Source organism: Anoplopoma fimbria, chromosome 15 (genome assembly GCF_027596085.1).
Source record: "Anoplopoma fimbria isolate UVic2021 breed Golden Eagle Sablefish chromosome 15, Afim_UVic_2022, whole genome shotgun sequence".
NCBI lineage: Eukaryota > Metazoa > Chordata > Actinopteri > Perciformes > Anoplopomatidae > Anoplopoma > Anoplopoma fimbria.
Window position 1 is genome coordinate 3062348 of NC_072463.1, and position 22466 is coordinate 3084813.

The window sequence follows — 22466 nt, forward strand, 5'->3', positions numbered from 1 at the left end:
GTTCTGTAACAAGTCCGACAAGAAACTTAAGACTGAAGTAAAGTGAGAGAGAGAACGAGCTGCCCTATAAACAGGCTGTCCATTAATCAGCTGGTATTAGTGATTTGTCCATTATCTCCTGATTAACCAGTTAGAGCTGAACTTAAGGCCAACGCGGAGAGAATGAGAGCGCCAAGTGCAGATCTCTGGAACCATCTGGAGGCTTATCAGAGCGTGTGGGGGTGAATGAGAGGTTAATCTTAAAATCCCAGAGGAGGGAGAGAGTGTGTCTTTGTTTACGTGTGTGTGTGTCACATACTGTAAACATGCACCGTTATAAACATGTACTGTTACATGTGTGTGGTGTGGCTTTGAGTTTGTGCATGTTTGTGCAACAAAGACGGGGAGGAAATGAAATGTCAGAGTGAAAATGTTAAGAGTTTAGTAACGATGATTAGTATATTAAGTGCTTAAAAACAGATATAGATGACAATATTCTTTTGATCAGATTGTAGAGTTTTCTGTGCCTTGAAATATGTCTAACTCATGCCGATGAATTTCCAAGTATTTTACTATATTTATCCTTATTGGACAAGCTTCTAAAACAGCGTTTGAACCAGCGTTGGCCAAGATCTCTCCAGTGAAAGCCAAACTCAGGATCAGGACAAGACTTTATCCATTAAAAAATCAGCATTTCAATAACACATTAATAATGCGAGGAGTATAACATGTTGCACCGCTGGTCCTGCCTGTTATGCAGCAGTGATCAGGGAAAAGCCTCTGGTGATGGATGACATGACTGAAAAATATCCCAAACTGATTTACAGCCCAGGATCAGAACAACTCACAACCTCGTTCTAACGTATTCACATTTGATATACCACCATCACTTCAGTTCTCTTTCCTTCAAAGAGCACAGTCAAAGACAAAAGTATTTATTTTCCCTTTCTTGGGGATTAAACCTTCAGGACAAAGAGGCCAAACGTCTCCCACAGAGAGAACTGGTTTCTCGTTGATGGGCCGGTTTCCAAAGAACTCTCGGGGGGGATTGCGACGGGCCTGCAGAGAGATGAGAGGTTGGGCCTGGCAGGAGTCCCGCTCACTCAAACACATGGTTCGACTTATTAACTCCCTCTCCGTTGTCATAACTCAACGGTGGAGCCAATGAGGGGTCCACATGGGACGACGTGCATGTTCGACATTCACAGAGGGGAGAACTGGGGAGGAACAGGGTGGGGTCTGAAGTTATGGGAGAACTTTCGAAAATTCTTTGCATCGACTCCAAGCATCATCATCATCCTCATCATCATCAGCAGCAGCAGGCGGGCCGCTCTGCATCTGTGCCTGGAGCCTCCTCTCATCTCCACATCTCTAATGTCTGAGCTCAACTCTGTGAGTGGCACATCGAGGACAAATGAACGGCCGGGTTCCAGAATGAGATAACCCTTTGGAAGAAGCGAGACCTTCTGTTAAAATGACTGATAGTCCAGGATTAAAGCTTATTCCCTGTCTCTTCTGTAAACTCTTAGTAAACCCAATAACTCCGCAGAAGAACATCTTGCTTTTAAAAGGAATTAAACTACACTTTTTTATGGGGCGACTGTGGCTCAGAAGATAGGTTTGCTCGATCCCCGGCTCCTCTAGTCCATGTAGATGTGTCCTTTGGGCAAGACATTTAACCTCCTGAAAGCTGTGCAATCAGTGTGGAAATGGATGTGAAAAAAGCACTTTGAGTGGTCCCAAGAATAGAAAAGCACAAGACAAGTAAAAGGTTTCTTTAAATGTAGTGTGTCACTTCAAAAAATGTCAGAATTCCACTTAAATGCACCGTGTTTTCAAAGGCGAACACTATTTCTTCTCACCTGTCTGGGCTCTTTATTATTGCAGCTCTCCATCTTGACCTTTGACCCCGCTGTGAAGGCTGAAATGGCCAGGCAGAGGTCCTGCTGCCGGATCAGTGGCTCTATTAGCTCCCATCTCTGCAAAATACAGAAAAAGAAACTGATGACTGCGGTGGCTGTCAACATACAGATTTCCACAGCTGTCAATCACAAACACCAACTGATTTAAAGAGATGCAGCCTGAAACTGACAAACTTGGCTGCGTTTACTTCCTGGAAAAGGAAGAACTGTTCCAAGTTATTCTCACGCCGAACCACATTTCCTTGTCAGCAACATCCTCTTGAATCTTTTTTGTTTGACCTGCCAGCTTTACCCTGAGCCCCGGGTGGGAGGCTTCAAACACAACACCTAATAATACCTGTGGTATCCAGCTGAGCTCATCATGAGCAACACTGTATAATGGTACAATATCAGCAGTGACTAATGTTGACTACTGTGACTAAACTTTAATGAGGTTCAGCCTGCAGTTCCTACTGTGACGATTGATACCACATGTTTATCAGCTCTGTAACCTAGCAACAGAGATACTTTTCTCCTATTTATTTATGGCACAGAGGTCTAATACTCTTTATATTGAATGTCATATTTTACTAGAAGGAAAGCCCTTCATGTTACCACACTTAATGCTCATTTTTCAGAGAAATCAAAGAATACATTTTTACTACATTAAACATAAGTCATTACATTTTGTACCATTTCAAGCATCCATGCAATTGTTTGTGTTTGACATTCACATCATCACTGCTGTTTTGGGCCCTGATGAACATTGTCAGGTCAAATCCCTGTACATTTTCTGACATTAATTCAGACTTTAGGTGTACCACCATCAGCCCCACCCCCTCACCACCCCCCCTCCCCGTAGTGGCAGAGTCCTGACCTGCGACTGCGGCCTGATGGCTCCGATGCCCCTGCACTCTGCCAGGCCGAGGACGTCTGTCCCACGGGACTCCAGACACAAGCCGCCTTGTCTCAGCACACTGGACACCGCTTCCTGCTCAGGGACCCTGAGAGAGAGAGAGAGAGAGAGAGAGAGAGAGAGAGACACAGAGAGAGAGAGAGAGAGAGGGAGAGAGAGGCCAATGAGAGGTCTTATTACGACAAGAAAGACCAGATGGATTGAATTTCATTGAGGATTTAAATGGCACCGCTAATGCGCCCTATTACAACACGCTCTTGTGAAAATATCCAATTACAATTTGAGAAACCACAGCTATGTGGGAGCAGACACAAGCAGAGAGGCGTGGGCGTAAGAGACAAGCTTGTTGGTTAAACACTGATACCACATTTAGACGTTCCCATCTGAAACAGATATATTTACATCATTGGTTCTGAACTTGGGGTCATGATAACCCCGAGGATTTGCAGATTCTTTTTCTGATTAAGGCACTTGGGAAGAAGACATTTTTGCTGCATTTATAGCTTGTGTCTTTTCTTTCTCTAAACATGCCTTTTTACTTTTGAAATTAAATCATTTCTACCTCAAGTATTTTCTATTTATTACACTTTGAATGGTGTTTGGGAGGAAAACTCTGGCCCTCTTTGGTATTCAATAAAAGTTCAAAGTAAGTATTAACATTTTTCAGGTCAGACATAAAACACGTTCCCAAATTCCAGGATAATCTGCAGATATTTCGTATACCTCCACTCAAAGATGCTATGTGGATGTTTGACCTTGACTGTGGAGAGTTTTAATCATCTGCTGAAGATGGAAAGTTTCTATGTGCTCACCTTAAATCTGAGTTTAAAACATGAGCATGATTTTCCATTTTCTTTCAACCAATGTTCCTACATGAAACTGCTCACAACAAGGTCTGTCTGTGGCTTATCTTGAGTAACCGGGTCATGTTTTTTGGAAAGAGACATTGGCGTTGAGTTTTTAAAATGTATTTTTGGCATGTTGTGCACCACAAGTCGAGAAGCCATAGAGTCCTATTATATTTGAGAAAAGCCAGATATCCCTACAGCTGATGTTGCAAAAACTAGGCAACACACCACCAAAACAATCTAGATTGATAATTAGCACTACAGTTAATAAGGACAATATGTATTTTTTTATTTTGGGGGTGAAATGTCCCTTTAATTCCAGCAGTAAAAACTTTAATATTCATTAAGTCTGGATGTTTTAATGGGATGAAGGAGTTAACAATTTTTAAATAATTTTTTAACAAGATAATAAAACTTTTCTTTTGTGGAAAAAAGACAAGATGTGATTGCTGCTCGGTGTAAATGTGTCGTACCTCAGCTCAGGATAGACGTTCTCCATGTACCAGCGGAAAGGTTTGCAGTTCAACTTGCGCCGCAGTGTCAGACGGTCTGAGATGCTGCAAAAAAACAACAACACATGATGCAGAGACAGAGAGATACAGACCCACAGACTCAACTAACGAGGGATCTTATTATTTATAGTGTTGAACCAGAAATAACTCCTTTCTACTTAGAGAGTGCATTCTGTTGTTACCAACAACCACAGCTGGGCCTTTGATACAATAGAGTTTAGACCAAAAATCTATTAATCAATCAACACAAAAACAATTTTGCTGATCAGTTTATCATTTTAGTCATTTTGCAATTAAAAAATCCATCATTCTCTGGTTCAAGCTTCTTTAATTTGAGGCTTTGCTGCTTTGCTTTGTCATATTTGACAGAAAACTAAATGAAATATGTGATTGGAGAAAACAGGAAATTCAAAGATGCCACCTTGGGCTTTGGGGGAAGTTAATATTTTTCATTAATTTCACACGTTTTCAATATGTTCTGACATTTTATAGATAGAACAACTCTGCAATAAATAAGGAAAATAATCAGAAAGTGAATCTATAATAAACATAATTGTTAGTTGCAGCTCTAGATACAAAAAGCCTTTAAAAGTGCAAATAAGAAAATCATAAAATAAAGAGATCTTGCTTACTACTACCTCTACTATCACAAGAGTTTTGTTTGGCAACAACTTGTTAATTATGGAAATGATGAGCATTGTTAGAGCAACTTGTTTACCACATTGATTGGCTGACTGAAACATGGTATCTGAGATATATAAAAAGTGAATTTCTAACCAGTGTTCAACATATTCAAACCTGTACGATGCGAGAAGAAAGTGACAGTAAAATGGACAAACCTGCCGAACGCCTTGCCCTGTGCCGACGGCCTGGCGGAGTAGTAGTACTGTTTATACTCGTCCATCCAAACCTCTGCAGCCCGCCGGGTGTTCCTGCACACACACACACACACACACACACACACACACACACACCACCTGCTCAGACACGGTAATGACGGTGCCGCTGGCATTCCTGGAGGGCAGCTCTAATGACAGCGTCACACACAGGAGACCTCAGACACCACAAAATCCTCACGTCTCCATCAGGAATTTCATCCTACTTAACGTCTTTGTGTAATTGCAAGTGAAGACAAACAGACAGATGAGACAGTTTGGTGTGTTTTTTTGACCGATCTGACTTGCAGCAGTATCTTTGAGACAAGATATTTACACAAAACTACAGCAGTGTTTACAGCCGAGTACTGTCTGTGTTCAGAAAGTGATGAAACAAAAGGAAAGAGTGAAATAAACACACAGCATAAAGTCCCTAATATGGGAAATCACAACCTTTTTTTGCACAATTTTTTATCTTAACTGTATTGTTGGGATATTTATTTGCTCTGTATTTAATTGTGGGTACTTAATAAATGAAATACAATAAGACCTTTAAGAAACATTTTTATGATTTGTAAAACCAACAGTAGTTAAAAATGATGGGATAAAATTACTGCAAAAATACCCTATAAAGTTATATAATCATAATTCAGTTTTGTTGCTGAATCATTTAGTTTCTTCGCAGTCTGTTCAGGCCCAAGAGTTGGAAATCTCTGCTTTGGTTCATCCAGAAAAAGCTGGATCTTTGTCAGTATGCTGAACACTGAGAACTGTTTCAAGATGAGGATTAAGCCGTTTAATATGAATATGTTACATGATGTCTGGGTGAAGATTAGTTACTTACTCATCTCTCACTGCTGCTCGAGTTAAAACATGTGAAGCTCTTAATTTCACACTGAACTCTGCTGAATCGTCTGCCACTTAAGATTTTAATGCTGAGTCAAAGATTAACCCTCTTGGCAGTGGATCACTTGTTTTGCTGTATAATAACGCTGTGCGGCAGAAAGGATGTCAGGTGTGTCACTGATCAACCCACTCACTTAATGTAGGTGAGAGCATTGCCTTCTGGGAAGTCGTACGGGTGCCGTTTCCTGAACACGTGACCCACGCGGCTGCAGGGAAGAATCTCCAGGCTTCCTCCGCACATCCACACCCGGAAAGAAAGCTCTGCAGGAGGACAGACACAGAGGAGGAGCTCAAGTATGTAGGCAGGTAGATATATATATATATATATATATATATATATATATATATATATATATATATATATATATATATGTGTGTGTGTTAATTACACAGTCTGATCTACATCATCCAAATAACAGCCTGGCCCGATCATCTGGTGTATTTTTGATGCAGTAGATGGATATGAGCTGTAAATAAGCTGTAAACCAACTGTATAAAAGCTGTCGTAGTGGAATAATTTAATGCTCTGCTGCAAATTCCAAGGACACAATTGGCATGTAGAGGAGCGGGCTGCTGGGCCTCTGCAGCATCCAGAAGCATCTGCTGTGGTTTTACATAAACTGTAAATGATTGCCAGTTTCATAACTTGAATTATCATTTTTTTGTTTTTTAACAAATACACATGGCAGTCAAGAAGAGGAATAAGTATTGTTTTATAGTTCTTATAGTTCTTAATTATTGATAATCATCTAGGTAAGTGAGCACAAGACTATTTATTTACAGATTATGGAAATATCCTTGTTCTTCTATTTTGTTGTAAGTAAACTTATGGATGACAACCAGGTAAAATATACTATCCTTCATTGATTTTCCTTTGAAAACAGTGACTTGTGCGAATAGTCTAAGTTTAGAGAAGCTACATATACGGATTTGGTTAAATATTCAAATTTTTGCAGTTTGCTTTTTTATTTTGTTAAGTACACGTATAATGTCCTACCCACTTCCTCTACCAAAATGTTGAGATTGTTTTTGCAAAAGGAAGTTTAAAAAAAAAAATAGAGAGGAATAATTAGAATGAATCAATACAATAAGGAATATTTGCAATGATATGATATGTCTGAAGTTTTTTCAGTAAGGCAGAGTAAAGCTACGTTTTGTGTTCTTATTTAAAAGACATTCTGTGAAGGATGCATCCAGTAAGAGTTGAGTGAACTCACCAAAGTTCTCCCCTCCCCAGATGTCCATGTGGGTGTCATACTGGCCCAGGTGGTTGAACCAGCTCTTGTCCATGACGAAGATCCCACCAGCGATGACTGGAGTCCTGCAGAGTAGAGAGGGAGAAGTTTTGATAAGATGGCATGATGATGATGATGATGATGATTTCCAATTCTGCAGAGAAGACTGTCATGCTTCAATTGAAGTTACATTATAAACATCAACAGAATTGGAGTCACAATGATTCCCATGGGAAAAAAATCAAAGGAGAGCTCAAATTCTTAGTGAATAGTTAGGTGTGTTATAAGAGGGTGCGACTCCACAGGCAGGGAGAGCTCCAGGCTTACTGTGTGTTAACTGCTTTGTGCTAATTCAAATGAACATTTGTGTAGAAGCAGAACATCTGCTGACAAAATAAAGGCCTGAAGGTGGTTTTGTGGAGGATCCTGGTGTCAAATACTAGTTTTATGGTTGAGATCTGTGCCAACATGTTGTATATTCCTAAATAACTTTGTGTTACATCACTTTACCACTCAACAAACTGGGAACCAGCTAGTATTTTAGGAGCAGAAGGAACAGTGAGTTTCAGTAAAAGGGGCCCAAGCAGCTGATTTTTCTTGCCATCAGTAAAGCAATTGAATAAGAGATATCACAAATGTTCCTACATGGTTACAAGAGAAGTTATCCTACAACTATCTTTAGTGCGAGCAGAATTTGCCCCTTTTGTAGTCTCGGATAACTGAGTTGAAGAATATCCAGGAAGACAAATATACCTTTTTGTGTTTTAGGGTGTGTCAAAACATTGTGTTCATGTTGAAATGTTCTGTAGGGAATGAATACAATGGCTCTATGGATCCCTACAGCACAAAGGGAGAGGAAGAGGGATGATGACGAGCAGTGTAGACCGACCTGATTGCCTGTGTGGGGTCGCTCCTCGCCATCTTCTGCTCGATGGGAATCTGCTCCCATTTGAAGTGGAGACTCCAGTCAAACCCTGAAGAGAGAAAATTCAGATCCAGTAACAATAACTTATTTTACGTATTTTGCTGATTACAGTTGACAGTTCACTTTTATGAATTAACCTTCAAACTCAGCTGCTGTTAAATCAAAACTGTGCATCTTCACAAACTTTACTTCCAGACTGACTTGAATCCATTTAGGAATTTCTACCATGAGTTTTGAATTATTCCTGCAAGGATGGTGATGTCATATAACGAGGGAGTTTGCAAAAAAGGGATTTTCCTTGACAGCAGCTGTGTGTTATCAGCCGCCACTGTTCATGATTTGTGTGATGGGTTCTGACCTCCTCTCAAGTCAGCAGAGGCAGCCAAATAGGCGAAGTTATCCAGGCTGATGACATCAATGATGGGGCTGACGACTCGCGTATGGTCCTGCATGAGAGGAGAAGGACTCATTATTATTGAGAGGGGATCAAACATTTACATTTGAACTTATATGCCGTTTTAAGTCAGTGTTTTATTCATGTTTTGTTTATTATGATATATTACATTTAAGTCACATAGTTGATGTGGTGGAGAGATTGTCCACATCAAACAGTCACATTAATCAATGATACAGCATTTATTTCTATGTTACGCTGCTATAAATTCCTGGAGAGCATTGTGTTTCTGAATAATTAGGACGGGAACTAACAGATCTTTTTAATATCTGATGAATAGCAGAGAAGGGATTTATGGCACAGCGTTAAGTGCTACACAGGTGCATGGAGACGGGAAACAGTCAAAAGAGGTCAAACCTCTTCAATCAAAGATAACTAATCCCGTAGAAAAACATTGTAACGACATGAATGATTGCATTTCATCTGTTTTTTATTAATCAGGCAAAAAGGTGGAAATGTCAGAAAGAAAGAGAGAAGCACTCAAAAGTTTATTTCCAAGGCTGCTCTGTTTCAACAATGTTGGGCTGAAAAAAAGTGACGCATAATCAAAATGTGAAGCCAGTGAAGATTCACCCCAACACTGTTAGCCCCTCTATTAAGCATTAATAGGTGTGTGTATATATATATATATATATACACATACACATACATACACACACTGCTTTTTTGATGCATATGAAACAGATAATGTTTGATATCACAATATAATACTTACTTAACATATTTTTTGGGATGACAGAAGGTTCATTTTGATAGTTTTTGGAGTAATAAAGGGTTTTTATACTGCGAATAAACGCTAAACAATTCATCTGCTTTTGTAACGGGTGGTGTGTGGACCCAAGTGCAGTACGACCAGGAGACAGAGTAATGTTCAGGAGCTTTATTCAAAGCGGAACAAACAGCAGGTAGACGGGCAGGAGATAGCTCACGGGGAATATTCCACTCTAGAGAGCGCTGATCCGTCACCGGGGAATAACACTGGAAGGTCTGGCAGTGAGTGTGTGTGAGACTGGGGTATTTATACTGCAGGGTGTAGGTGCAGCAGAGTGAGCAGGTGAGAGGGATGGTGCTGATGAGGTGGGTGTGGCAGACAGGTGCACTGCATGAGGCTGATTAGGTGAGTGAGGGAGAGTGAGGTGAGAGAGAGGGGGGCTGTGAGCTGAGAGAAATAGTGCAGGAAGAGTGAACAGGTGTGACTGTGACAGATTTATTAGTTCCTAATTGTCTGTGCTTTTAAAATGTTTATCAATGTTGGTCCTCTTTTTATCTCGTTGGTTCTTTATAATGTGTTGTATGATGAAGCCCGAAAAACGAAACAAGTTGGTCTCAAAATAACATCGTTCTTCACACTACAAGTGCTGAAGTTAGATGGGAATGACAATACATGAGAAATTCTGACCTTTAGTCATAATTAAAAAATGGTGCCACAGAGTAATCTAGATCTAAAGCTTGCACAGCTGAAACAATGAACAATGAATCTCTCACAGGATCTAGGGAAAGTTCAGTCAAGTAATTAAGTTTCCTTTGTGTGTATGTCAAGAAAATAAATCAATCTATATCGCTAATGAGTATTAAATGTCAGATTGTGCTCAGGAGGGCAATGAAGTAGTCTCCCACTGGAATATGTGGCGAAAAAACTGGTTTACTGATTGATTTACTGCCTGTTCTGATGAGGAGAGATGATTACTGGTAACAGCCCACCGCCCTCTTTCTAGTGAACTGGAACACAACACTGTACAAATTCATGTGTGCTCAAAGTGGACTTTAACCTTTGCCTCTTTTTGAGTTGTGTGATATTTGTAAAAGTTTGTAATGTCTTTTGTGTTATATTATGTCATAGTAAACACAAGCAATTTTTTTGCAGAGTTCACAGCGGACAAAAGAACTCTGAACAGTTAAAAACTACCTCCTTTTTGAAGTAAAGTAAAACATTACAGACCTGTTGACTGCTGAGAGCGTGTGTGTGTGTGTCTGTTTGTTTGTGCGTGAGTGAGTGTGTTTGTCCTCATCCGTCTGCGAGTGTGCGTCTGTGCCAACACTGCTGTTTGCCCGTGAGGGATCTGAATGTGTTTGGTGTAGCTGCACAGCTTAGCATCGGGACGATCCAACCGACTGTTTCCAATTAAGAGCTGTCCCTCTCTTTGCTCCGAGGATGAACCCGACGTGAACTTTGTGTTCATTGTACCAAAGATTGTGTGTGTGTGTGTGTGTGTGTGTGTGTGTGTGTGTGTGTGTGTGTGTGTGTGTGTGTGTGTGTGTGTGTGTGTGTGAGAGAGCGGGTGTGTGTGAGAGAGTGGGTGTGAAATGCCATTCTGCCAGAGAGCAATTTGGAAAGTGATGCTCTCAACAGCTTTAAGCAACAGACATTTATTGGGGTTTTAACAAGCCTCTGTGATTTGATAATGTATGAAGACGCTGCACTCGCAAAATGGATGTCACCGATGATCTCTCAATGTCTCGGCCCTCTCACACTCACACCCTTTTTTTGTTCTCTCGTTCTGTGTTTGAATTTATTACAGTGCTGTCATTTTAGTCCCTCACATCTGGCTGTTAGTGTAGCCGATTAGGGAATTTAAGCTATTTCTTCTGCTGTATGTTCATTTGGAGAAGGGAAATGAGTTACATGATGAAGTGAAACAGGAAATAGTTTTGTGAAGACTGAATTTCAGAGTTTTAAAAAGTCATTTGGCGTGTGGAGATCTCTACTCCTTTGGCTCATCGCTGAGTAATGTCACATCGTCCTCTGAATGAGAGACCAACAGAGGACGCACTGTCTAGTTTGGGCTAAAAGGTCAAGAGCCAGATTCTTTTTGTTTTTTTGGCTTGATTCATGCTTATTGCTCATACACTGTGTGCAGATATTTTATCGTTTGTGGTACTTTTGACTTCACAGAAAGTATTCTATGGAGTAATTAAGAATGCAATAGGAGAGCTTATAAATATGATGGTTTGCTTTAGATAAAACTACCAAACGTTATATAAAATAGATGAATTTAAGATGGATTTCACTTAAAAGATAAAGATTTTGGCACCAGATTTCATTTAATCAGTGAGGGTGTTTCTACTCCATTTCTGATTAATGTCTCTCAGCCGAAATGCAAATTGTGTCTGGTCCATTAGAGAAATGGTTCCCAACTTGGCGTCGGATCCCAAGATAAATATGAGGGGGATATTGCTCCCCCTCATATTTAGATTGCTCGATAATTAACAGGATAGGAAAGATATTTTTATATATTTCTGCTACAAAAAATTTTCTTGTGAATTACTGGATAATTTTACTTCTTAAGGACTCTTAAATTATTAATATAAAAAAGAAAAAAGGAGTCACATTAGCCATTACATTAGCTATGATCAGTTGAGAAAGGCAACACAAAGGAGGGAGAGGGGCATCCAGTAATGATTATTATTATCTACCTGTTAACTGCTGTAGCTAAATTCATTCGGCACATTCCAATTATTCTCCCTGGTCTAAAAAAGGTAATGACTTCTGAGAAGGTATTAAATGTGGCCCCAGCCTGGAGAGAGTGCACATGATAAGCTTTATCTTTCACTGGCCTTAAATCTCTAATCCCTGTACATCTATGAGCAGCCAGCTCATTACAGGTAATTCATCTCTAATTAAATTCAAGAGGGTTTCATTTGCTGCTCCAAATGAACAAATGAAAAGTGTCATTATGTTGCTTTGAAGAACATAGCCTTCATCAGTATTTCCGCTCTCAGAGGCCTTCGTGAACCCACAACTGTTGTCACAGGAAGACTAATGAGTCCTGGACCGGGTGCAGCCGGGTCGAGGAGCTGGAGAATTATCACTGAGCCCGACGCTCTCATGAATGCCAGACTGAAAGATTGTAATGCAAGCTGGATGAGTCACAGCTGCCCAGAGCCAAGGATGAGTGTACGGCCATACAAACCCCATGTGCACACATTCACAAAGAGTGTAGTCTTCTGAATCAAACACTGTACAGTAGAGACATCTGAATGTGTGAGTTTGGTGTTTTCTCTGAACCAACAGCAGACTTTTGTCCTTCAGCAAAGAACAAAGACATTATTTATTGTTCTTTTAAAGGAATAGTTCCACATTTTTGGGAGATATTCTGGCTTTCTTGCTAGGCAATAAACTATTTGATCTGCAGCACCTCCAAAGCTCACTTATTTACACGTTGTAGCATTTTCTTATTTCCATCTGTTAAAAAAGTGTGAAAGAAAAAAGTGTAAAAACAGATATTTTGGGCAATAAAGAGCCCAACACATAAAGCTGTGTCAGAACTGCAAACTGAACTCCAGATATGTACAGATTGAACAACTGACGTGTTAATTAGTGTGAGTTTTAGAAGTACTGGTAGGAGGACTCTGTTACTCTTAGACGGAGCCATGTGAGACGTTTCCCACTGTTACCAGTCTACATGCTAAGCTAAGCTAAGCGGCTGCTGGTTCCAGCTACGTATTCATAGTACAAACATGAGAGTGGTAAAGATCTCCTCAGCAATCGCTCTGCAAGAAAGTGAATAAAATATTACCCGAAAATGTCAAACCGGCCCTTTAATGTATGGCAATGACTTTTCTGTGCATTGAGAGGACTGGAGAAGCTGTTAAAAAGCAGAGGAGGAAGAGGAGAAATAGTAGAAAAGAGCTTGTAGACATGGAGGCAGCTGAAACAGACGCAGCTCTTCCTTTTAAACAAGTGGATGAAAAAATAAAGCACACTGGAAGTCAGACTTAAGTGGTTGCATACAAAGAGAGGAGAAGTGAGAAGTGATGTTTGCCTGTGATGGGGGGCTGGCAGAAGGATTTGGGAGAGCAGCTGTGCTGGTTCGAGCCCAGCAGCAGGTTAATAATGTCAGAGGGAGGAAAGAGACCGACAGCAAGCAGCCCATTACTCATTAGCAAGTGATAAACGTTTCCACAGCTCCATCTCTCTTTATCAAAAATACCAGACACTCATGTCTCTGTGAGTGCACCCGCTAATATCTGCAGACGCTTGCGTGTCTCTAAATGATGTACTTACATGCTGTGTGTGCTTTGCTTGTGTGACTTTGTTGAATTGATACAGAGAAGCAGACAGAACCAGTGAGGGCTCACAGCCAAAACGCCCCTTGAAGGTTCACATGAAAATATCGGTGGTATTAAAAGTGACAGAGAAAAAAATAAAGAAAATCCCCCATATGATGAAAAGTGGCTGGTTTTGAATTTCATCCCGGTCGCAACTTTTTTTGAATTGCGAAACATTCATGCATGATGGTAGTGTCCCTGGTGGCCTGCGTAATCTAATTTGTAGGATGCGGTGAAAGGGGGGAGACTCTTGTTTTTGATTTGAAATGAATCCGGCATGCGGCCTGAAGCAAGGAGTAAAAACGCTGTCATCACACACAACACAAACCACTGCAGCAGAACACAAAACAGACCAACTGAGCTCACGTAGTGAAACACTCCGGAGTCAAGTGGACAACGGATTGTTTGGGAAAATGACTACATACTCTCTCCAGCAGCGGTGAGGTGGAGTGTGATTTCTGGTTTAGTATGACTTCAATCTGAGCTGAACAAATTGAATGTTTATTTTTACAACATGCTATGCCAACGTATTACATCAACACCAATAAAATCTACCCAGAAAAATACCTAAATGCCCTGAAGCTTTATATCACAACCGCAATTGTGTTATGTGTGTGTGTGTTTGTGTGACTATAGGTGTGTGAGCTGCATGTGTAAAGTGTCTAATTAAAAGGTGTGAATGACGGCAGACTGTGCGGCCTTGTGGTCTGTACCTCCTTCACTCTCTGGATCATCGGCTGCAGCCAATCAGCGTTGACTTCGCAGTGGCTGTCCAAGAAGGTCAAGATGGAGGCGGAGGCCGTGTTGGCTCCACGCACACGTGATCGGATCAGACCTGAGGGGGAGCAGAGGGGGGGATGACATTGAAGTATGAAACCGGACCAATATCTTCAATTTCATAATATTGGGTTTGCTTCTCTACAAGTAAGGACGTCAATACTTTGATTCCTAATGTTGCAAAGTGAGTGCCAGCATGGAACTAAATGTGAAAGATGACTCCACTGATTTAACATGTAATAGTTACTTTACTCATCACAATGACAAGGATACTACTCCTTTATCTTCTGTGGCTCTGTAGGAGTTTTGTAAAGTTTAAGGAAAATACTGAGTTTGTTGAGTTATTGTTGAATTCTTGTTTGGTATTTGATCTTCATAAGGAACTAAAATTCTGTATATTTCACCCTCATCTGCATACATTTTGTCATTTGAAAGTCCCCTAACTTAATAGAAGACCAATATTAAATGACTGGAGTCCATTTATAAAAGGAAAACATGGTTACCACTGAAAAAAACAGTTGCTTAATGCATCCGCTCTCTCTGCTTCACCTCGTCTACCTCTATTATAGTAAATGTATTGTTATATCCTTGGTTTTCCAACAATGCCTTGCAAAAGCTGAACAGGTGTGATTCTGGTATTGATTTCTAAGTTGCATTCTAGTCTACTGAGGCAACTGTTGAGTTGACAGAAAAACATGCCTCACTGCCTCTTTCACAACAGCTTTCTCCTTCTTTTATTAATGGACATCATTGCAAAACATAAGCTGTTTATTTTTGATTACAAGTGACTCACAACATGTTTACAAATGATGCTGTTAAATGTAGTTAAATTCTATTCAAACACATTCAAAAGGTTTTCACGCGTCACATTTTCTCTGTTTGATCAGTTTTCTGCCTGCAAGAGTTTGAGGAATATTCTACCAAACAGCACAGTGCAGAAATGCAGGGTAAAGTTTTAATCAGTGTCAATTTTCCTTTTAGGTTCTGGACTATTTGAAGACCTTGTTAGGTGGAAAGGATTCTACGCAACCAAAATCCTTTTGAAATGGAGCTGGCTAATTGGATTAGTCTGACGTAGATGCCAGAACGTGTCTCGCTTTTTGCCCCGGCACACACACACACACACACACACATTACTTGTCAGAATAAACAGTGTTAATGTGGAGCCGGTAGACAAATCTATTTTAAAACCAAGTTAAGAATAGAATTGCTACAGGCACGAGGGGGAAAGCAATACAAGTGTCTGTCCTCATCAAAAGTGTGTCTACAATCAAAGTAATTTGCATTTAACACAGATGAAGTGTGAAGGAGGTTAATTGTCTTTTTTCTTTTTCTGCAACATCTTCGGTTAACTAAACAGATGCATCTCATCATCTGAAGAGTTTTGTTCCAAATTCAAAGATAGTCAAAATAACAGAAACGTGTGAAGCTGTTTGTGAAGATAATTTTTTTTTTTTTAAAAAGGCACAATAAGCCTTGAAGTCTAACTTTCAGCTAATTACTTCTACTTTATATTTATCTGTATTAAACCTTGCTGAGGAGGTGATGTTTCTCAGATTAATTAAGCGATTTCTTTTGTTCTCGACTTGAGCAGCTCACGGCATCAGCAGGGATGAAAGAAATAGATTTATTTGTATTTATAGAAATATGAGTCAGACTTGTTTTTATGTCAAATTCCTCAGAAATACACTTTGTAACAAAGCAGACTTAAACATCTTAAGGTTGTTTTCACACCAAACCACAGAGGGTTTGTTATTTTTTACTTTGCTGTTTACAGACCAATGTGACCATTTGCTGCTTGTCTGTGTTTTATATAAGCTTCTTTTAATTGAATATCTTTGGGTTTTGTCGGGACAGAACAACATTTGGATAGTTAACTTTGGGCTCTGGGACACTGTGATAGGCAGTTGTATAGACTAAACAATTATTTTTGTTAAATACAAAATAAAATGAACAGATTAATCAATAGAAAAATAATCATTATCTGTAGCCTTAGCATTCTTCACATTGTGTGTGGCACTAAATATAACAAATAAAAACTATATTAATAAACTAAAATTATTAAAATGATTGTCAATAAACACATTGAATTGTTTCTTGCACCTTAGTGAGATTGTTTATAGTTTAAATATATTTTGTATTAATTGCACACTATCTTGTTAAAATACATTCATTTAAAGATAACTTTCAAACTCAAACAAGAGTTGTGAGATGTTTCTAAGAGATTCTGATTGTCAGATATTTATTGGTATTTCTATTCCATTCCACAGTTCACATCTATAACAACAAAAGCCTGCCTCCTCATGCTTGTTTGTTGTAACTGTGGGTACATTTACTGCTCCAGTGCTTGGTGACCTCAGGCAGCAGTTTGGCACATTAAAGAAGATAAAGCCAACGATGCCTGAAGGTGTGAAACCATTAAGAGCTGCGTAAAGTGGGAATCAAATCCAGAAATCAATCAGAAGTCACTGACAGGGAACGCTGTATTTTGCTGAAAATATCTGTATTTGTTAGGTCATCCAGTTTAAAAAACAAATAGTGATTATTTTACATTTTCACTTAACAAAAGCTAACAAAAAGATGTAGAATTTTCTGAGATGACGGCATGGATTTGGAGACTTGGGCTCACTCCAACTTGTGTACCTCGGCTGCCTGTCGGGAACCGCCGGCCTAAATTTAATATGCTTATGTTTTGTCAGCATGTGGTTCGTGAGCCCAAACAAAGAGTTCAGTCTGCGGCGGGAGCAGAAACACAAGCAGCACTCTCAGTAAAAGGGATTATTTTTAAGACAGCAACACTCTTTTGGTTTTCCGTTTGGCTGAACTTTCTTGTTTTGTAGGTCGAGGATTTAATCTGATAAAGGGATTAATTTAATTAAAATCAGAAACACGTGGTGATGAAACACTGATTTAATGTTGTTCTACAGTTCTTTTTTACATTTTGTGGTTTTAAACATGTGGATGAAACGGAAAACACTTTGTTAAGTTGTTATCCAAATGACTTTCTCATGTCAGGTTTTTTCATCCGTCCACAGGAAGTAACAGGTGCACAAAGGGACTTGGGTTCTTTAGTGCTCATTATGGTTCTAATAGTTGGCTATACAGTCTGGCTTAGTTATGTTTTAATATGTTGTGTCAAAAATAAATCAAAATCTATTTATCAAGCAAGAATGCCAAATATTTCTGTTCAAGCGACTCAAATGCGACTTTATTTGTCTTTTCTCGTTTTTATTTCTTTGTGAATTTTATATTTCAGGGTTGTGTTCTGGGCTCTTAGTACTTGGATTTGTTATTCATCACTATTCTTTTAGATTTTATTTACTAGACAATTAATTCATAAATAAAAAAAAGGCAAATCAACAGAGTCATTTATCATGAAAATGATTGTTAGTTGCCACAGTATTCTTTGGTCACTGCACTGAAACTGTACTATTTTGTCTTTCCTTTATTTTATATCATGTTATTTTAGTTTAAATTAGCTAAATTCGACATTCAGAGCACTTATTCGCTATGTCAAGATACAGTGGATCACGTTGTCATCGCTGACTCATAACGATAACGATTTAATTAATAATTAATAATTAATAATTAATAATTAATAATTAATAATTAATAATTAATAATTTAATTAATAATTAATAATTACATTTTCATCCGTATAATATTTTTTAAATGCAATACTAAAGCATTCCTTTGCATTATGTAAATCAGTTTGAGTTGCCTCTGTTTTTTAAAGGTGCTGTACTAATAAACATCCTTTCTTTGCCTTGCAGTTTTCTTTACTATAGGTACAATAACTACTCCATAAAGAGCATTTAAGCCCAGTCACTTTTCCATTTAGCCAATTTACCTCCCCCCCGTCCCTCCACACTCACCCTCTCTCCTGCCGTTCCTCAGGCAGCGCACTTTGGGGATCTGAGAGAGCAGCTGGCAGTCCTCAGCTGGAAGAGGAGAGCAGAGAAGATGGGATGTTATGGTGGAGCAGCAGAACACACACTGAGAAACACAAACCACCTCATCTCCTCACCTCACACTCTGTCACTCAGATACACACACCCTCAGTAAAAGCCCCTCACGCTGCAGTAAAACACCACCTAAACACATTCAAACAGGACATCCAGCAGTGGTCCATCACAGTCTTGAGAATAATCAGGAACACGTAAACTCAAAAAGCAGTTCAGAGAGAGTGAGCACTCGGACAAAACAGCCTCATTTCACCGGGGTAATTAAATTCTAAATCCTTTTTCCATAAACAAATCCAGCGTGCAGCTCATTCCCATCATCCAATCCCTTTTTTCTACATGAACAATCTCTGGTGCAGAGCTTTTGTTGATGCACAGGGATGGACATCATTACAAACAACACACAAACACAGGTACACACACACACTCACACACACACATCCTTGAGAGGATTAGCATTAGCGGCAGAAAGTGAGTGACCTTGCTGAGGGATTGTGGGTGGATCAAGCCCCCCCGTCCAGCAGAGATACAGCCGTACGCTGACAGAAACCAGCATGATATGTTGTAATCCTCCTTGATTTAATTTGCTGCGTGTTCAAACGTGTTTGTTTGCACTTAAGCTGTTGAATCAAATGTGTGTTTGAAGGCAGGAGTGTATAAGTTCTTTGGTGGTGCCCATAAGGAGGGGACAGCTGGTGTGTGTGTGTGTGTGTGTGTGTGTGTGTGTGTGTGTGTGTGTGTGTGTGTGTGTGTGTGTGTGTGTGTGTGTGTGTGTGTGTGTGTGTGTGTGTGTGTGTGTGTGTGTGTGTGTGTGTGTGTGTCAGTGGAGTGAGGGTTTAAGGACTCAGGGAAGAAGAGCAGAAAGTCATAGATCACACCCACTGAGCAGATGTTGTATACGTGTAGCCAGATTGTGTGTGTGTATGTTTGTGTGTGTTTGTGTGAATGTGTGTGAGCTTGCATAAATGATACAGTTACATGCATGCAACTGCATGTTTTGAATATGACCTATGTTACCGCAGGGGAAAATGACTAAGTTAAATGCAATTCAAAATGCCGGACTCCATACAGACATTTACAAATTTACGTTTTTATGTAAATGGGAGCTGTATATTGCACAATATAAATAAAAGAGCTTCTCTCAGCTAAAAAAAACTGCTGTGTAATTTGTGCCTCACCGTGCATTATTTCCATAAAGGCCATTCATTTATTGTACACTAACTCTTGTATAGTGCATGTTACTGTAACAGCAGCACATTTAGTTTTCCGGGTGGTATATTCTCGTCTGTCCGTATGAGTCACATGCTGTCCTCTGGAATCACAGAGCAGATCACTGTACTGAACTGAGGACGGTGTCCTTATGATTAAGGCAAGCCTTAATAGGATTACTCTGAGGCAGGCCGATCCCTCTCCCTGCCTGCTGATCAACATCCTCCACCACCTCCTCCAGCCGTCTGCCTGCCGGGTCACATTCCGACCAATCAGCTCTCACTCTCACTGCCTCAGCTGACTTAAATAAATCTATTCATGCTATTTTATGTAAGGCAAGTTTAGTGTCTGAATATACATAAATATTCTTAAAAAGAGGACAACAGAAAACAATTACATAACAAATTATAATCTTACAATCTAGTAACATTTGTTAATTGTGTTTATGGTTGAAATCTATTTTTATTTAAACAAAAAAAACCTATGCATACTATGTTTTATTGCTCAAATGATTTAAGCTATTTTGCCTTCATCTGTGTTGCATCAGAGGTGACTTAAAAATCACTCTAAAAATGTTGAGTTGTGATTTGTAAGTTGTATGACTAATTGATGGACTGCACATAAAGAAACCAGAGGAAAGCACCCTGATGAATGCCAAACAGCCCAAATTGTTTGGGTTATAAAAAATGGATTGTTGGAAAAAGAGCAGGCACCTCACTGTGTGTGCAGTCTCAAAGAAAAAACACCCCTAACCATCATGTAGTAATTTGCAGTTTTTGAGAACATGCTCAACCTCCTGCCTTCAAACCGCCATCTCAAACAGCAGTTTTATTTCACTTTTCTTAGCGGGGATTACTGAGACTTTAAATAAAACGCAGCATTAGAAAGTTCCGACACACAGGGAGACCGCAGAGAAGAGATGGAGGAAGCCCAGCAGTCGACTAATGAGAGGCTTATTTTGTTCAGTCTGAGTGAGGAAAAACTAAAAGCCACAAAACCGGGAAAGAAAGCGTGTTAGAAACGGCTCCGCATGATAACAAATGCTGAAAATATAAAACCAATGATGAGAAAGAGGTAAAAAGTCTTCCTCAAGGACAAGAAACAGACGGCCATGTTGGCTCTATCGTCATGATGCAGCCGGTTCAACCTGGGTTCAGGTAGAACCGGCTGCAGCAGAGTGAGAATAAACAAGGCATTAGTGAGCTAATAGAGCTCCCGCTGCTACTGCTGCTGGGACACTTCTGTTAAGATGTCTGGCCGGCGCTGACACCTCAGAGTGTGTCTCTTTGTGTGTGTGTTTGTGAATGTAGGTCACCGTGTGGTTCCCACAGACAGACGATGCATGTGGTGGTGATTACACAAAGCGCTGTGGACAGTGTGAAGCATGAGCTCATATAATTCTTCTGCCTAATGCTGACAAAGGGGAGTCATTACTGACAATGTGGTTATCCTCTAAATCCACCGTCCTGGTCGGATACATAAAAACATAACCAGCACTTTGTGTTGCTATTTACAGATTTGTTCTAAACGTCAAGGTCAAACAGACCGCTAATTTGCTTTTTACATAAAAACTAAGCATGGTGGTAAAGCTCCAGCTTATTTCTGCTATTGCTTTGTTATTGATGTATTTTCATCCCTCAGCAGCATCAATGATCAGTTACATAACAAGTAAATCCTGAAGAAGCTCTAACCTCACGATTCAATTTCTGTTTTCCTGTGATATCAGACATCAGTGTGACTCATCCTCAAAGCCACGTCTGTCTCTTGACATTATCCTCGCCCTACATTTTCCTCTTATTTTGGACTACTCATTTGTTAGAGCATTCCTTTGACATTTGCAGAACACATATTCACACAGCGCCACAGTCAGGTTTAAGAAATAAGGACCTTAAGGGTCAAATTACTCTCGGTGCACTAAAAAAAAATTTGACCAGCCACCTGTCTGTAAAACTGTATAAGTAATTTTTCACATTTCATTGATCAATTTTATATTTTATTCTGTTATACTTGCTGGAAACACATCTCCTGGTAAATAGGAAAACATCCTGATGAATGCAAGTCTAATATTCACTCTTATTTTAGCTCTGTTTTAGGTTTCTACCAAAATCCTGAGGAAAATATCTTTAGCTACTTAATGCTCCACTATGTTCACCATCTATCTTTGTCTGTTTAACTTCTACCTGCTGGTACAGGTTAGAGCAGTGTAAAATGTGAGAAAACAGCTGCCTGCTGCGGCTGAAAACGAGGCTAATGAGAGCAGCGAGAGTGAGCGTGAACCCAAACAAGGAAGTTTTCGAAAACCAAAATAATGAACAGAAAGACAATCAAACATTCAGTAAAGCGAGGGTAATCCTTTGATCCACTTTTAAATGCTATTATAAAAATAATGATTATAGCTGCTTTAATATGTAATTTGTGTAAATGTAAAATGAAAAATCCTAAAATTCACAGAAACAATACAACAGAGGAGGAAAACCTCAGTGTGTTTAAAGGCAGCTTCCCCAGTTTAACCACAGTTTTCACCAGCATAAAAAAAAAGAAACTCACGGTCAGAGCTGAAGTCATCGATCAAGATTATTTCTTGGATCAGAGATGGAGGACTTCGCATCAGGACACTGAGAGGGAGAGAAAGAGAGATGGAGATCAGAAAACAAGACTCAACGTCGTCGTTCCTCTGCTTTTTTCCGTGTTTGACCTCATTACCTTTTGATGGTGCGAAGGAGAGTAGAGCGAGCCTCATTGTGGAAAGTGATGATGACACTCGTGGAGGGAAGGTCTGTGTCATAGTTCAGAGAGGCACACCTACAGGGAGAAGAATTTATCACAAATGAATCATCATACAGCAGGAGAAGGTTTACTTTCATCCTCTAGAGAAATCCCATGTATGTGTTAAATTGTCACATCCGGTCTTTGAACAC

The 22466-nt window shown here is 39.7% G+C and overlaps 1 protein-coding gene across 1 annotated transcript in view; it reads right to left on the reverse strand.

The window, feature by feature from the left end:
* galnt16 (UDP-N-acetyl-alpha-D-galactosamine:polypeptide N-acetylgalactosaminyltransferase 16) overlaps positions 1 to 22466 on the reverse strand; it is a 35838-nt gene that overhangs the window by 1668 nt on the left and 11704 nt on the right. The window contains exons 3-14 of the mRNA XM_054614082.1: positions 22252 to 22350; positions 22096 to 22163; positions 18253 to 18318; positions 14314 to 14435; positions 8456 to 8543; positions 8062 to 8146; positions 7155 to 7258; positions 6072 to 6198; positions 4996 to 5088; positions 4118 to 4201; positions 2758 to 2884; positions 1842 to 1958 (exon numbers count right to left, since the gene is read on the reverse strand). Coding sequence (XP_054470057.1) covers positions 1842 to 1958; positions 2758 to 2884; positions 4118 to 4201; positions 4996 to 5088; positions 6072 to 6198; positions 7155 to 7258; positions 8062 to 8146; positions 8456 to 8543; positions 14314 to 14435; positions 18253 to 18318; positions 22096 to 22163; positions 22252 to 22350 — 1180 coding nt within the window. The remainder of the gene's footprint in view (positions 1 to 1841; positions 1959 to 2757; positions 2885 to 4117; positions 4202 to 4995; positions 5089 to 6071; positions 6199 to 7154; positions 7259 to 8061; positions 8147 to 8455; positions 8544 to 14313; positions 14436 to 18252; positions 18319 to 22095; positions 22164 to 22251; positions 22351 to 22466) is intronic.